This window comes from Stegodyphus dumicola, chromosome 1, assembly GCF_044657685.1.
Source record: "Stegodyphus dumicola isolate Sdum_Otavi_A_Nest chromosome 1, ASM4465768v1".
NCBI lineage: Eukaryota > Metazoa > Arthropoda > Arachnida > Araneae > Eresidae > Stegodyphus > Stegodyphus dumicola.
The window spans coordinates 141,283,946-141,299,762 of NC_140768.1; the positions used below are offsets into that span (position 1 = coordinate 141,283,946).

At 33.8% G+C, this 15,817-nt stretch overlaps 1 protein-coding gene across 1 annotated transcript in view; it reads right to left on the minus strand.

Moving 5' to 3' along the window:
- Positions 1-1,581: 1,581 nt before the first annotated feature.
- LOC118201049 (sperm transmembrane protein 9-like) overlaps positions 1,582-15,817 on the minus strand; it is an 84,640-nt gene continuing 70,404 nt past the window's right edge. Inside the window, exons 7-9 of the mRNA XM_085811275.1 lie at positions 9,204-9,449; positions 2,771-3,016; positions 1,582-2,583 (exon numbers count right to left, since the gene is read on the minus strand). Coding sequence (XP_085667401.1) covers positions 2,462-2,583; positions 2,771-3,016; positions 9,204-9,449 — 614 coding nt within the window. The 3' untranslated portion in view covers positions 1,582-2,461. The remainder of the gene's footprint in view (positions 2,584-2,770; positions 3,017-9,203; positions 9,450-15,817) is intronic.

Sequence of the window (15,817 nt, forward strand, 5' to 3'; positions counted from 1 at the left end):
GTCACGGCACCAAATGTTATATAGATGCTTACTACACGTGAGAGGATCGAATAAACACAAAAAAATATATACAACTTACCTTGTGTAGGACATCTTGAAGTGGAGGACTCGTATCTTAATAAGCGTTGACGTCGGCCGGCCTTATCTTTACACTGGTTCTCATAATGTCGACGCCACTTCACCACTGTAGAACAGAAACAGGAGCACTGCTGCCCAGGACGGCTATCCGCTTGGTCCTGAAAGTCCTAAGTCAACATGCAGGTAACTCGTTCAAATTTCGCCTCTTTAGCAGAATGCGGCAAGGGAGCGTGTTTGCAGCTTCCGGCCAGAAACGTTTTTTCTACGCAATTACGGCTCGCCTGTTCTTACTCATCCCAAGAGCAAGCTTCACGAGTAACGTCCCAAGTAAGTTCCACCCGCCAGTCAGTAAGAGAGTCCTCTTAACCAAAACGCGGCCGGGGAGCATATTTGCCGCTCCCCGTCGGGAAACATCTCTCTTCGTAATTACATCTGGTCTCTCCCTTTCCAGCAAGTTTCCAGAGTAACGTCCAAAATTCCAGCAAGCCCGTAAGTAAGAGAGTCCAACTCGAATTTCCTTTGTCTCCTTCACAAACGCGGGCTCCCACTATGGCTTCACTTATCGCCCCCTTAATTTAGACAAAATTTGCGTTTTCAACCCCTGAATGCGGAAATAAGGGTGATCCCGCATGCGCGCCCTTCTTCGCTTAGCCAACAACCGGACCCTCAATCGCCAAAAACCTGAATGACTTACATTGAAAGACAAGTAGCAACCTTTGACCTTTTGGTCACGTACTTCCTCTCTTAAGGTCAACTCCACAATGAAAATTCCTTCTCGAACATTCTAAAGGACAAAGCGCGCGAAATCATGACTTGGCAAAAAATTGCTTCCCTTTCCCTGCTTCTTTCACAATGAATCAAAGTTTGTACAAGATTTGCAAATAGAGGAAAATAAATAATATTCTTTTAAACTAAATAATATTCCCAGAAGCATCTGTTTTTCCCCAAAATTAAAGCCTTAAAATAAATAATTCAGAATCAAATAAAATTAAAATTTCTATAAATCAGAAAATCATTCACCTAGTTTTTATACCGTTATCAGACAAATTCTCTACACAACAAATTTAAGGTTAAAAATAGCTGTGGCATTTCACTGTAACAAAAAAATCCATAAACCACATTTGGCACTATTATCGCTGAAAAAAATATGCCAAATTTCAGTACGCGAAAATATGTAAGTTCGTGTATATCTTAGAGAATTGTGAATAAAAATCTCTAATTTTTTGCAGGTATGCTTAGAACTATACTTACTTTAAGAGTGTGGTAAAACATTTATAGTTATAATTCAAAATGTTTTTCGAAAAATTTATAAAAATTATTTAATAATAAAACACCAAAAATGGCTGAATTTTATTTGGAATGAACCTAAATTTCGAAATATGAAAGGAAGAATAAAAAAAGTTTAATAAAAAAAGAAATATTAAAATATTGAGGAGCTAAAATTTTGAGACTTTTTATGAGACAAAATTTTTTGGACAAAATTTTAGCTCCTCAATTAACATTTAACATTGAGGAGCTAAAAGTTTGAGAGCTAATTTTTTAAAAGCTACTCATACGATTTTTACAAAACTTGGCAATCTGACATAATTTGAGTCGTAAAATCGAAATATGTAAAAATATTGGTATGTTATTTCAGAAAAAGTCGGATGTTGAGTCAAAATACCTATGTTAGAATAGTGCTATATATAAATCTAATACATATCGTAAGTCGCGCTTTCGAGACATGAAAAACGCAGTTTGAATTTTGTCAATCGGCCCAGTAGAACGGGAGATGTCCCATCTTTTTTTCGCAGTGTACATCATATGTGAGGTTCACATATTTGCAGAGTTTGAAGGAGATTGGGAATTAGAGTACCCGGTAGCCAAATCTTAGTGGTGAATGAATTATCATCCACCCCATTTTTTTTTTTTTTTTTTTTTTTTTTTTTTTTTTTTTAATTCGATGGCCATTTATGGCCTTTTGAAAATTTTTGATATCAGGAAATTGAAGAAGGCACTCACCGGGACTTGAATTTCAGGTCTTCCGAATCCTCGTCCAGCAGTTACACCTCGATGGCATGCCGAAAGGAGCGAGAAAACATATTATGAAGTAAACCGGGAACAGAACGCGTTATAATGCTATTAAAAATGTTTTTCATTCTTTTTATCCTTATAGCTAAATACTTCTTTAATCTAATAGCTTAAACGGTCGTTGAAGAATTAAAATGATATTAGCACAACAATATACTGTTTTAATGACAATAGACAAAACCCGTGATATTTTAAAATTGGCAGCATAGTTAACTGTCGATGGACAGCGTAAGGATATTCCACAGGCACAAAATATTGGCTCAGAAATATATTATATATATTTTATTATTTATAAATAATGCCAGAAATGTATTCATAAAATCTTTAACATAAGAATATTTTGTTTTCTTTTGAATTTTATGAAGTTTTTTTTAATAATAACTTGCCCATAAGCCACCGATGTCTTTGCATAAAAAGAATCTTGCCAGAGAAATTCTGAAAATTAAAATCTTTATGTAAATGACAAGTATTAACACGAAATTTACATTTTATGACATGCATTATCAATCTTTATAATTATAAGAAACACTTGTAAAATAATAATCTTATATGAGCTATCTTTCATCTTGAACGTTCATTTCTTTAGTTGTATGAAAAAGAACTCGAAAAATTTGGAATTTACCTTTGCAGATTTTCTCCTTGTAATTAAATTCTTTCCTTGTATTCGAGCATTGACAGACAGCTTCCATTCGAAAACTGCCGTACAGGCACGTCGAATCGTTATCGGAACCACAAAAATTATCTATCTTGCAATCCGCAATTTCAGAACAGTAATCTCCTGATGTTCCTGGCAGGCAGTCACATAATGTGGAACCTCTGAATTCAGTACAATTTCCGCCGTTTTTGCAGTCACCTTCTTCGCAAGATGCTGAAAAAGATCAGAGGTGAAGGCGTAATAATAAAGGGAACATTAAATAAAAATAATAGCAACACAACCATATTAAAATTAATACAATTAATGATAAATAATTGAATAATGAATTAATTAATGATTCCTCAAATCGTTAATAAAATTAAGGATTTGAGGAAGAATATGCAGGATGTTTCATAGATCATGGTACAAATTTGGAGGGGTGGTGGAGCGTACTAAAACATGCATTTTTTTATAGGAATGTAGGTTTTAAAGTGACGGGTTAAGGCAGGAACGCAAAAAAAAAAAAAAAACTACACGAGATGTAAATGTGTTTATGCACAAAATTAACGCAATATGCTTCTTTGTTTCAATACAGTATTCACAAATAAATGTTATAAAAAAAAACCCGGAGGCCTAAAAGGGCTTCGACACATTTGTTATGTAAATGAAGCACAATTTTAACAGATAAATTTTGTTTTAATAATAAACATGCTTTAAAAATCCCTTCTAATGCATCTCTTCTGATTGCAGGCCTATCGTTTCCTCGCACTCAAACCTTGCACAGAGTTTAACACTTTTAAGGTAAGAAAAGCTCCCAATTATATATTAAAGGCTTATTTTCGAAGATATGCAATGAATTTAAAACAGCGAGTAAATTTTATATTCCTGAAAGTACTAGAAGTGATAGCCTGGTCGTGCACGTTCCACACTAGGGTCTTCCTCCTGCAGAGCTCCTGTAGACTGTTTAAATGATGTAACCAAACGGGAGGACCATTGCTGTCATTTGTACAGAGAAATATTACGTTTATTCTCGCGTTGTTATTGGATCGTATTCAGAGAAAATTTCTTCTTGATGGTTAGAACTATATCGACAGAGCATCGGAATCAGAAAATCTTGAACTCTTCATTTTTAAAGCTACACTTTTCCGTTCAAAGTTCCTTCCATCTCTTCATTATGCTTCTAGAACTATCAATATTATATTTAGTGATGCTGTAGTTTTATGTTTTTTTCATTATGTGCTGCAAAAAAAGAGATGGCTTTTGTATCTGGCATCTCTTGAAATAGTGCTTCTGCATAAGACGGTGCCAGCTGCTTCTGAGTAAAAATGTAATTCCAGCAAGAAGACCCAAACAAGACGAGGTCCGATGACTTTTTGTTTAACTATTTAAAACTAATTTAATAATTTATTAGATTTGTCTTTATTTCTTTGCATTTCTTTTAATTTAAATTATTCAAATATTTTTATTTTTACTTATTTTATTTATTTATTTTTTCTTTTATTCCTCACCGATTTTCTGTAGGGCTCCGGTACTTCTAATTTTAGAAATTAAGCCCTGTTTATTGTTTTCGATAGCTAGAAGTCTATTAATATTCATTCTTAGGATAACAGTGCACATTTGCATTTGACATTGACACTTCTGCCAATACCATCTCTTACCGATCTAATATAATTGGGATATTGTAGGAATATTGTTGACAACTTGGGCCCCTATTTTTGTATTATAGCTTCATCAATAGGGCTTTCATTGGAACGGGTTTAAATACCCGTTATCCATACACACACCAAACATAATAAACAGTCTATCTTTATCACCGATTCGAAGCGACGAGTTCATTAACCAAGTGGGCAACGACCGCCATATTTATTCAACCTCTGGTATCTTTCTCATGTATCCTGTGTGTCGCAGTATTTAGTTTTAAAATTTATCGTATTTTAATAAACCTCTTCTGTAATTAAGGGCTCTTTGCGAATAAATGTTTTCCAGATACATTCTTCGTCACATAATTATATACAACATATAGACAGACAACTACAGCTTCCTTTAAAATCATTATTAATGAAACTAACAAAAAGGCGGTTTCAAATTTTCTAGAAAAAAGATGTAAACTCATCTTTCATTCACATACTAGATTTTTAAAGGGAAAGTGTTATAAAGCTGTAAACATACTATAAGGTATTTCTCCCGCCTTCTTAGCTTGCCTTCGTGGTGTACTGCTCAGCACAATGAGCCGGTATTTCAGAGGTCCGCGGTTCGATTCCCGGAGAAGGCGTTGCTAATTTTTCATCTTGCCTGCTTCCAAAAAAATACCTTATGTCTCTAAAGTGACGCCCGAAGTAAAAGGGTGTTGGATGAAGATTCTCCACACTCAGGATTTGGCGATTGGTTCCCCTAAAAACCCCAGTCGCTGTTAAAAGAGGAAGTATATAAGGTATATATCCCTCCTTCCTAGCGTGCCTTCGTGGTATAGTGATTCTGCACGGTGGGCCGGTATTCCAGACGTTCGTGGTTCGATTCCCGGCGAAGGCGGTTGCTAATCTTTCATCTCTCCGACTTTTCTAAATAACCTAATGTTTCTATACTACTAAAGATTCCTCTGAAACCTCATTGCAGTATTGATCTGTGTTGGGTGATTCGAAATGAATATAGCGAACATAAATGACTATAACTATTTTATTAAAAAGAATCTATCGACAAGATTTGCAGAGAGTGTGAAAGGAAGCTCAAACTATTGTTTACATGCTTTATAAATATTATAGATGACTCCCCTTGGTAACAAGGACAACATATAAGCGGTACTTCATCTCACGGCATACATTATGAAGCATATCTGGAGTCCTTAACGTAGGGGCATTAGAAATGAGCATTTTAGAGTTCTGGAATTATTTCGGCAAAGTACGCACATACACAAGAATAAATTTCATGGGCTGGGTGTTGTCAAGGAAAGTAGTCTGAAGATTGGGCAGACGAAACTGAAAAACGTAGAAGCAATGACGTATCAAAAGATCAAAGTTAGGGATATCTCAGCTTACGATTTAACGGAGGAAAGCTGGAGAAGTGTGTCAATATTACAGCAATTGAAAATCAACATTAGCAAAGTAGCTCGCCCCGTAGAATAGTAACTGGACTGTAAGAACTCAAACTATTGTAGTGTAAGCTTATTACTATTCATATTGTATATACTTGTTTAATGTAATGTTGTAAACCGGTTAAAATTCCAGTCAATGTGTAACTGAAATACAAATTTATTGTGATTATCTCAGTAACAGTATTGTAAATATGAAATGAGATAATGTTTAAACGTACACATAACTGTCATGAATATATATGTTAGTATCTCATGTAACTTTATACAAGACAATGTTTATAATTAACATATGCATGTTTATACACAAGCCTTGTAAGCCCATGTAATATTTATATATGGATGAAATAATCCTTTCTGCCAGGATGACTATTAACACTGTAAGACAGCACAGTCAGGTCTATGAATATCCCAGGCGACGCTCAGCGCTCAGGAGAGACGGAGTCCAAATGCATGCAGCCCTTGATTCAATTGTGCCATTTTGTTTAATATCAACCATTTCCCTTCATCGCAAATCAAATTGATTCATTTCAATTCATTGAAATATTATTCATTTCTTGAAGGGGCTTAAGACAGTTGCTTTATGGACACGCATCCTTTAGAACAGACAACTTGAGATATCATCTCTGACAACTTCAAAATAAATCCGGCTGCTCTCCGCTTCTTCGAATGAACAATTGGCAAAATACTTAGGATTTTAGTTGAATCAATCCTTCGCATGGCATACGCACATAAACAGCGCACGCAGAAAATCCATACTCTGTCATTCGAAAATTTTTTTCATTACTTGATTCAGACTCATATTTGCCCGTTAGTTACGTGTACACATCCATATGATCTTTTTTTACGCGTCACTAGAATGAACAAGTGCTAAAGAAAATGAACTAAAGAAATTGCAAGTCTTGCGAAACAAGTTTTTGTGGATTATCACTGGTGCCGCTTACTTCATCCGCAATGAAAATTTGCATCATACTTGAAAACTGAATAAAAGAATACCTAACAATCTTAATGCGAAATTTTGCAATAAGACAGAGGCCAATATTACTGGAAAATTGCGCTTCGCTTCTAAATTATGAAATTTTTGTGGAGGATTTTTTTCATTCGTCCATACGCTGCAAATCTTCTACGGCAAGAAGGATATGTCACCTGACATGTGGTTTCCTTCCTTACCTTTACATAGTCAAACTACATGTTACGCTTCACGAAGTAAATTCTGTATATTTTTGCGTGCGTACGGGTCGTTACGAAAAGAATGCACAAGTCCGATGAAAAATGAACAAAAATTTATTATTATCACAACAAAAATGCTTAAATTTTCTCAAACTATCGTGCAATATTACAATATCTCACAGTAGTTATCTTTTAACTACTCAAATGTCCAATAGAACGTAATTCAAAACAGCTAAAGAAACCTAATCCGCGAATTCGCTACAATCAACAAGAGCAGTTTTCTAAACAACAACAAACTAAGCAACTACACGAACTGAGATGTTTTCCTCCTTTTATAAGATTTTAAAATCACGCGCTAGAATTTTCGAGTACTTTCTCGAAATCAAAAAGAGAGATTTATTTATTTAATGCACGCGCTCTTGTATTTTCAATTTTCCGGCTTAGCTTTCTTTTAATATTCGTCAAGCGCTGCACTGCGCGAGAAATAAAACCATTTAATTTATAATTAAACTAACATTAGCTTTTTAAATACCAAATTCGTAACAATATTTACGTATATCGTGTGTTGCCTGGATTGGATATCGCTACCTGGGAACTAACGCTACTTTCACCGTTAAGAACACTCATCTTATACACACCTACCTGGATTATAACCTACTGCTGTAGATCGCACCACCAAATGCATGACGACTCTAGCTGCTACAAAGGCAAAGACCCTCTTCTCTTCTTTTCACCATCCAAGGCCTCCTAAGACGAACAGTTTTCGTGTACTATTCCTTTTCAGACTCCGGAAGAAACTCTGTTGTAATTGCTCTGGGAAGTACTGTAAGATCTAAACCTTTTAGCTAACATGCAGTTAAAATGATCATACGAGGAAACCTGCTGACTTCTCGCGTAGGCGTAAAAGAATACCACACAGATGGAAGTTAAAATAACCCTTTACTATTCGTCAAACTGTTAACACAAATGCACGCACTTCATCCTTACAATAACATTGACGAATTGCGGTGGAACTTAAGAATAATTACACGATAATTTCAAAATCAAAAGTTGCGCTGGACTAACAATTTAATTTAAGGCTAATTAGGTTGACGCAGCAAGCTACCCGCCGATGCACTTATTAAATGGCCAGAAAGACGTATCAGAAACTCAGCGTAACAGCAAGGACAGCTAGTAACGTGCGCTGTCTAGCGAAATCATGCTCTGAATAAACTACAAGATTCGTCCGTTTAAATACTCACTACACCTAACTTTAAATTTGCATCCTAGCGAGGAATTGCAAGGGGAAAACGAGAGGTTCAAGAAAGGAACAAAAAGTTTCTTATACAAAATAAGGGAAACCCTACAGTACTACTTAAAAAGCAGATACCAAGAATAACACAGAAGCATTGCGGCATCTTCGAATAAATTCCGAGGTTCTTCTAATGTCGTTACATGTTTAGCTTCATCTTGAATATCCTCACCTTAATACTCTTAGCATACCTCCCCAAGAATTTCTTTGAATTGTTAATTTTGACCAGGACATAATCAAAGGATAACTTGGATAAAATATATAAATAATGTAAGCAGCTGCTACGTGTAAAAGTTTTATGAAGGCGATAGTTCGGGTAATGTTATAAGGAAATATTTAAAAATGTGTTATTTTGACTTAATAACTAACTCTAAAAATTATAATTATTAACTAACTCTCTAAAATTATGTCAATGCACTCGAATAATTATTGCGAAATAAACACAAATTAGGTGTATTCAGAAATCGCCTTTGATTTAAGAGTTATCTAGTCTCACAAATAGGTTGCAAAGTTAGTTTAACTTTTCCTAGAACAATTTAAACGCTATATGATCAATGTTAATTTAAGGATAGGATAAGACATTTTTAATAACGTGAATTATAAATAAAAATAAGGATAGCATCGTAAGGATAGCATATTTACAGATTTAATTTTATAATTCCTTTGGTATTGACTTTTATTCAAACTACGGATATATTTTTATATTTCCGTGAAAATAACGATATCACAAAAATATATAAAATTAAAATCGTGAGATAAAATATAATTTTAATACCAAATTTTACATTAACGAAAAAAGGGAAATATGCACATATCTAACAAAACTTTAATGCTGTCTTAATACTGAATAAAATGCAGCTTTATAAGGAACTTACGTTTGCAGATTTTCTCCTTGTAATCGAATTTCTTATTTGGATTCGAGCACTGGCATATCCCTTCTTTTCCAAGACTGTCAAACGTACATATCGAATCATTGTGCGCACCACAAAAATTATCCTTCTTGCATTCCAGAATTTCAGAGCAAACGTCGCCTACTGTTCCTGGTAGGCATTCGAAGAATGCAAAACCTTCGGATAGTGTGCAATTAGCACCATTTTTGCAGTCACCTTCTTGACACGTCTCTGAAAATTTGAAGAAATTGGAAGTATAATAATATCTAGAATAAAAAGTAAATATAAAGTGAACTATGTTTAAATTCATCAGAAAGGATACTTAATTTTTAATATATGTTTTATTCATAACATCAATCGGTTGTGTCTCATTCTTTGAAAAATAGTCCCACTAGTGGTCGATAGTGGAAGTTCAACCTGAGTTCGATCCCAGGCGAGCGATTTGACTGCATGTTAGGTTTCCCATTGTGTAGGGTAAATTACGAGTCAGTTTTCCTTAGAACTTCCACTAGGAAGGCATCCTTTCTTTTATGCAGATAGCCCTGTCGTGCTTTGCTGTATTCCAGTAATTTAACCTAACCTAATCTTTGAAGAATATTGGCAGGTTCGTTTTCATAGAACTCCTTAATAACCGAATTTTTATAGATTACGTATTATTTTAATTTCTGTCCGTACCCATCCATTCCCATATAAGTACACTGCGCATAAAAAAAGGGGGACAGTTCTATATCACCCGTTCTACTGGGCCGACTAACTATATTCAAACTGCGGTTTTCATGTCTCGAAAGCGCGACTTAGTATATATGTTAGATTTATATAGATCATTGTTCTAATATAATAATATAGGTATTTTGGCAACCTATATAATAATAACAAGCTATAAATTAGAAAACCGACTTTTTATGCTTGTGATTATACTAACGTGATTATATTTTTGTTTATATTTTCACTTTAATATATAGATTGTCAAATACAATATAGGTATTACAATATAGGTGACACAAATATATTGTTGGCTATATTTATGTAGAAATTATAAAATTAATATGTAAATATGCTATCCCTAAGACTCCTATGAAAGAAAATTAATTGCTATGTAAAACGAACAAAAATGTTCCTTTCTAAGTTATGAGTAATTTTAGAATTATACCATAAAAGAAAATTTTGATTTTTGTTTGTATATGTACGTTAATATAATATAGATTGTCAAATAAACCCCCATAACACAAAACATCCTCAGGATATCCTATTTAAGTCGCAATGTCCCGGGAAGCAGTTAGGATATCCTGAGGATGTTGATTCTCAGATATCCTGAGGATGCTTGTGATTATACTAACGTGATTATATTTTTGTTTATATTTTCACTTTACTATAATATATATATTGTCAAATACAATATAGGTATTACAATATAGGTGACACAAATATATTGTTGGCTATATTTATGCAGGAATTATAAAATTAATATGTAAATATGCTATCCTTACGACTCCTATGAAAGAAAATTAATTGTTATGTGAAACGAACAAAAATGTTCCTTTCTAAGTTATGAGTAATTTTAGAATTATACCATAAAAGAAAATTTTGATTTTTGTTTATATATGTACGTTAATATAATATAGATTGTCAAATAAACCCCCATAACACAAAACATCCTCAGGATATCCTATTTAAGTCGCAATGTCCCGGGAAGCAGTTAGGATATCCTGAGGATGTTGATTCTCAGATATCCTGAGGACTTCTTAAGTCAACATTCTGAGGATATCCTATTCAAGTCTCAATGTCCCGGGATATTTGAAGATCTCCTCAATGTTGATTTTCAGATATCCCGAGGACTTCGTAAATCAACATCTTAAGGATGTCCTGTTCAAGTCGTAATGTCCCGGGATATATGAAGATCTCCTGAGGATGTTTCTCAGATATCTTCAGTACTTACTTTTTAAGGATGCTCATAACCGAAAATATTAAAGTAAAGTAACCTTATACCACACGCAAGTCATGTTATAAGAATCGAAATCTTACTCTATGGATTACCTATTCTGCATATGAAAATTTAATTGTTATGCTTACACACTTATTTTTGTCTTGTATATGTTGGCTGTAAGTATTAAGTAATAATATTTTCAAATTTTTGTTGTTGTTTCACAGTGCCTAGTGATCAGAGCACTTTCTTACAAATTATAGGCACGTGTTTTCAGCCGTTTTGAGTTTCATATTGAAAGTGTGTTTACGATTAAATTCTAATTGCTACATAATATATTTTGTAAACATTATTTTAGATACTTTTCTAATATCTTTGAACACAAATATTATTTACGTTACAGGTTAGCTCAGAAAATCTTTCACGGAGACATTTATCCTATGAACAGATGGGCATGATGTGCATTCATGCCATATATGGCATTCGAACTTGAGCCCTTCTGTACGGCAATCAGTCACTATAATCACTTACCCGTCTCTGAGGCACTAATCAGAAATATCAAGTTATAAAAAAGTATTCTATTAAATTCATCGATAGTTCTTAGCATAGAAATAACTATACTTTGAAACTGCAAAAGAAAAAAATACTTTTTGAGCTGTTACACTATTATATTAGTAATGTATGATGTTTAGTGCTGTGCAGTAATAAGTAACATTTTTTTTTTTTTTTAACAAACGAAATTTTAGTTTACAGACGCAGTTAAAATCTAGTCTGTACGAGGTTTAACCTCCTTTAATTTGAATTTATAAACAGAAGAATAATTTTATTGGGCTAAAACATTCATTGCAGTTTCTTCGTTCATTTCCTGGTAAGTTCTTTAATAATGAGAATTAGTCTTTCAAAGCGACTGAGGTAAGAAGTAACTTATTTTTTACCTCTCTGTAATAGGAAAATAAGGTCTGAGAATGGGAAGAACTAACATTAAGTTCTTACTCTCCTCAAACCTCATTTTGCTACCTCTTTAACCATACAAATATTCGGTCTTTGCTAAACAAAGCGCGAAAAAAATATATCCAGCGCTCTGCAGTCTTATACGTTATGCCGACAATGCTACATGACTCCTCATAATTAACAATAATTGCTGCTTTATTAATTTATTTGTAACATCCAGAAAATGCAGTAAACCCGTTTCTTCAGGGTATATAACACAAAGTTAAATGTTGTTATGAAAACTCAAAATTAGATAACGGATTAAATAGATGTTCAAACTTTAAATTAAAATTATTTAATTTTTAAATTAAACGCGTTCTTTAAACTCAACAGTTTTATTACTTTATTTTATACTATAAATAACAATTGAAGTTGAAAATCTTAAAGTTTCGTTTCCATCATTATCATTGTTCGTAAAACTGCTTCTCAAAATTTCTCTGCTTTTGAGAAACCGAGCTCCGCTCAGAATGTAACACCTCTGAGCACTTTTCCGGTTGTAGGAAAAACTGTAACTCGGAAAAAAGGGAAACGGAAAGAATGTCCCCGGAAAATAAGGAACGGAAAAAATGTCACAATTCGTTTGCAATGGGAAATATAAGGCATGTTTAGAAAGATCGCCAAGCTGGGTGATAAAAGTTTTATCTCAACAACCGTAACTTCGGATTACCGGAAACATGTGCGAGTATAAGCAAGAAGATGTGTTGGCTGGTGGTAAGAATCATGGAGGTAGGAAAGGGAGGAGGGGCCAACCCGCGCTAAAAGTGAAGCACTGCTTTGAAGCTTGGGTCACCAGATGGGGTGTTCTTTGTTTACATTCAGAAGCTCGCTTGACAAGATTCTGATAGTATTTCGACGCACGACAGTTCTATATAAATCGAAAAAGGGACACTTTCGCATGAAAGAGTGTATGTGTATGTGTGATTATGGCAAAGCCTCGAGGGCTATCTGCCTAAGAGGAGGGATGCCTTCGTGGAGGACTTTCTAAGGGGAACTGGCTCGTATACACGTTACACATGGGGAAAACCACGAAAACGCCCATGCAGCCAGCCCGTTCGCGGGATTCGAACCTCGGACCGAACTACCAGTGTTCAGCGTCTTTACCGCTCGGCCGCTGGTTGGCCCTCCTTTCGCATGAAAGAAACATTCATAGTGTGATGGATAATAGCAATTTGTATAGTTTAGTGACATTTACGCAAAAATCACATCTTGGTTATTTTTCGATAACTAACAACAGCGATTTTGATTATAAATTTGTTTTATAAAATTCTAAGCTGTTGCACTACAAAAATATAGATTTTAAGAAAAATGTTATGCTTAAAGAATGAAAAATACCTTACGGTACATTTAAAATTGTATACGTCTTTCGATACCCTTGATAGAGTATTCGCTACTTTTATTTTATTTTCCAAACGTCAAAATGTTTTAAATAAAACAAATTTTTTCACATCCATATATTATTGTAACATGTACCTTTTAAAATTTTTTAGAGGAGAGGCTTTACTGCTGCTCATTTTAAACCCATCGTTTTAATTTTATATATCTGAAAAATAATAACTTTGGGCTTACACGTTTTACTTATTTGGGTTAATTAAAAATAAAATTACCTTCAAATGCTGCAATCCTCGTCAAAATTAATAAATATACACACAGATATGCCAACAAGTTAGCTTTCCCTTGATTTGGAACGACACATTTGTTTAAAATTATGTACAGTTTTACACAAATGTGTGGAACAGAAGAGGAATACATTTGCGAATTTGGCGGAAGTACCATGTGCGGTCAAGATGATGTGACCATGTGAACGTGCTACATCATCAAGACAGCTTATTAAGAATTTGAAAATAGGGTAATCGACGCAGGTGAAAACATCGTATATCCTGCCAAAGGAGGTCCGATCATGAATGGTCCGATCAGAACGTAATAAAGAGTTTTGGAATATGTATTGTTGAAATGAAGGGTAAAAATAATCTGATAAGTATAATTAAAAGAATTATTCCCCTTACATTTTATAATAACTCAGTTACAAGTTTTAAATAATACTTTAAAAAAAAAAAACTTATTTTATTTCCTTTCAGAAATGATCAGAAAAAGTCAAGTACTATTTAAAGTATTTCGCTAATTCCTAATAATTCTCTAATTTAAAATGAACCGAATAGAGCATTAATTATAAATTGACTTACATTTTTCGATTTAAAAGATGCCTCAGAAGCCAAAAAATCATGTCATATGTAAGAAAGTATTTTAGGAAGAAGCTCTATAAATAGAAAAGAAATAATGCATAATTTTAATATTAATAATAAAATAAACTTTGATCTTAATTTTTGTACCTTAACCGAATAAAATCGAAATACCTTAATTTTTTTTTCTAATGTAATTAACGAAAACTTGTGAAAATATTTCATTCAAATTAAACCATTCTGAGAAAACTGTCCTGTGAAAAGTATAGCATTTAATTCCGTTCAGAATGAAATGTTGTTTAAAAATATGTTGTTTTCACATACTTAGGACTCTGAAGTGTTGTAGAAAAAGAAAATATATACATTTATATGTATATTTACGACGTAATTACAAAATATTTACATCCGAACGCATCAAATCCCATTAAACTCAATGGTAAATGGCCCAATGTTTTGGTCACCACGTAGGGATCGCCGGTGCTTCAGAGCAGGGTACGGGAGAAACTTGTTTAGGGCGACTCCATCTTACTTCCTACTTCCATGGTAAGAATAGAGGGGTGTTTAGCGGGGAAAGCTTTCGCAATGGAAGCCAGCGGGGAAGGCGGGCTGTCCAGCGTCAGTCATTGTCAGGTCTTTAGTAATTGCGCACCGCATGTAGTTATAGCCTTAAGCTGCGGTTTAGTGAAACACTTATTGACACACAACAGAAAACTAATTCATCCTGATCTTTGGTATAAGAAACAGTTGTAGGTGCAAATTAAAGTTACGGTTTGCGATAAGAATAGTACTAAATTTTTAGCTAATTAATTTTCGCATAATTTTTTTTCTCATTTGATTTTAATTAAAAGTAACGTATCTGCACAGGAAACAGTTGTTTAATTTTGCACTTAAGTTTGAAAACAAGAATACCACAGTTATTAAAATTAAGAGGTTTATTTCACAATTATTAGTCCCTGAGGGACTATTGTTTTCATCTTGCGATTTTGCGTCGAATGTGAATGTCCGTTTCACTTTTCAAACTGTTGCCACCAAATATTGTGATAAAACAACGGTACCTAGAGCCATCGAGTTTGGAATGACGTAATCCTACTGCTAATATGGGCAACTAAAAGCCTAAATTTGAAATTTGTTTTGTTATCGATTTTATATTTTGCAAAACGTTAACGAATTTTTGATTAACAAACTCAAGAATTTCAAAGCGAGCCATGGCAACGTTGTACAGAAAAAACATTTTTATCTCCAGCGCGTGAGACTGTGAATAGGAAATTCTAAAAATGTGCTCAATTTAAAATTATTTTGCGATACTGCTCTTGAACTGAATTTTATGGTTTAAGTGCAAAAAATATGATATTTAAAAAATAAAGGTAACACACAAAATGTTAAAAAAAGGCCCCTTTGGACGTAATTTAAAATCTGAAACCTTTCAAATTTTTTATTTTACTAGAATTATAAAATCCAATGAAAATGGATCCTATAACCACGTGATCTGGATTTAAACATTTAATATGCAA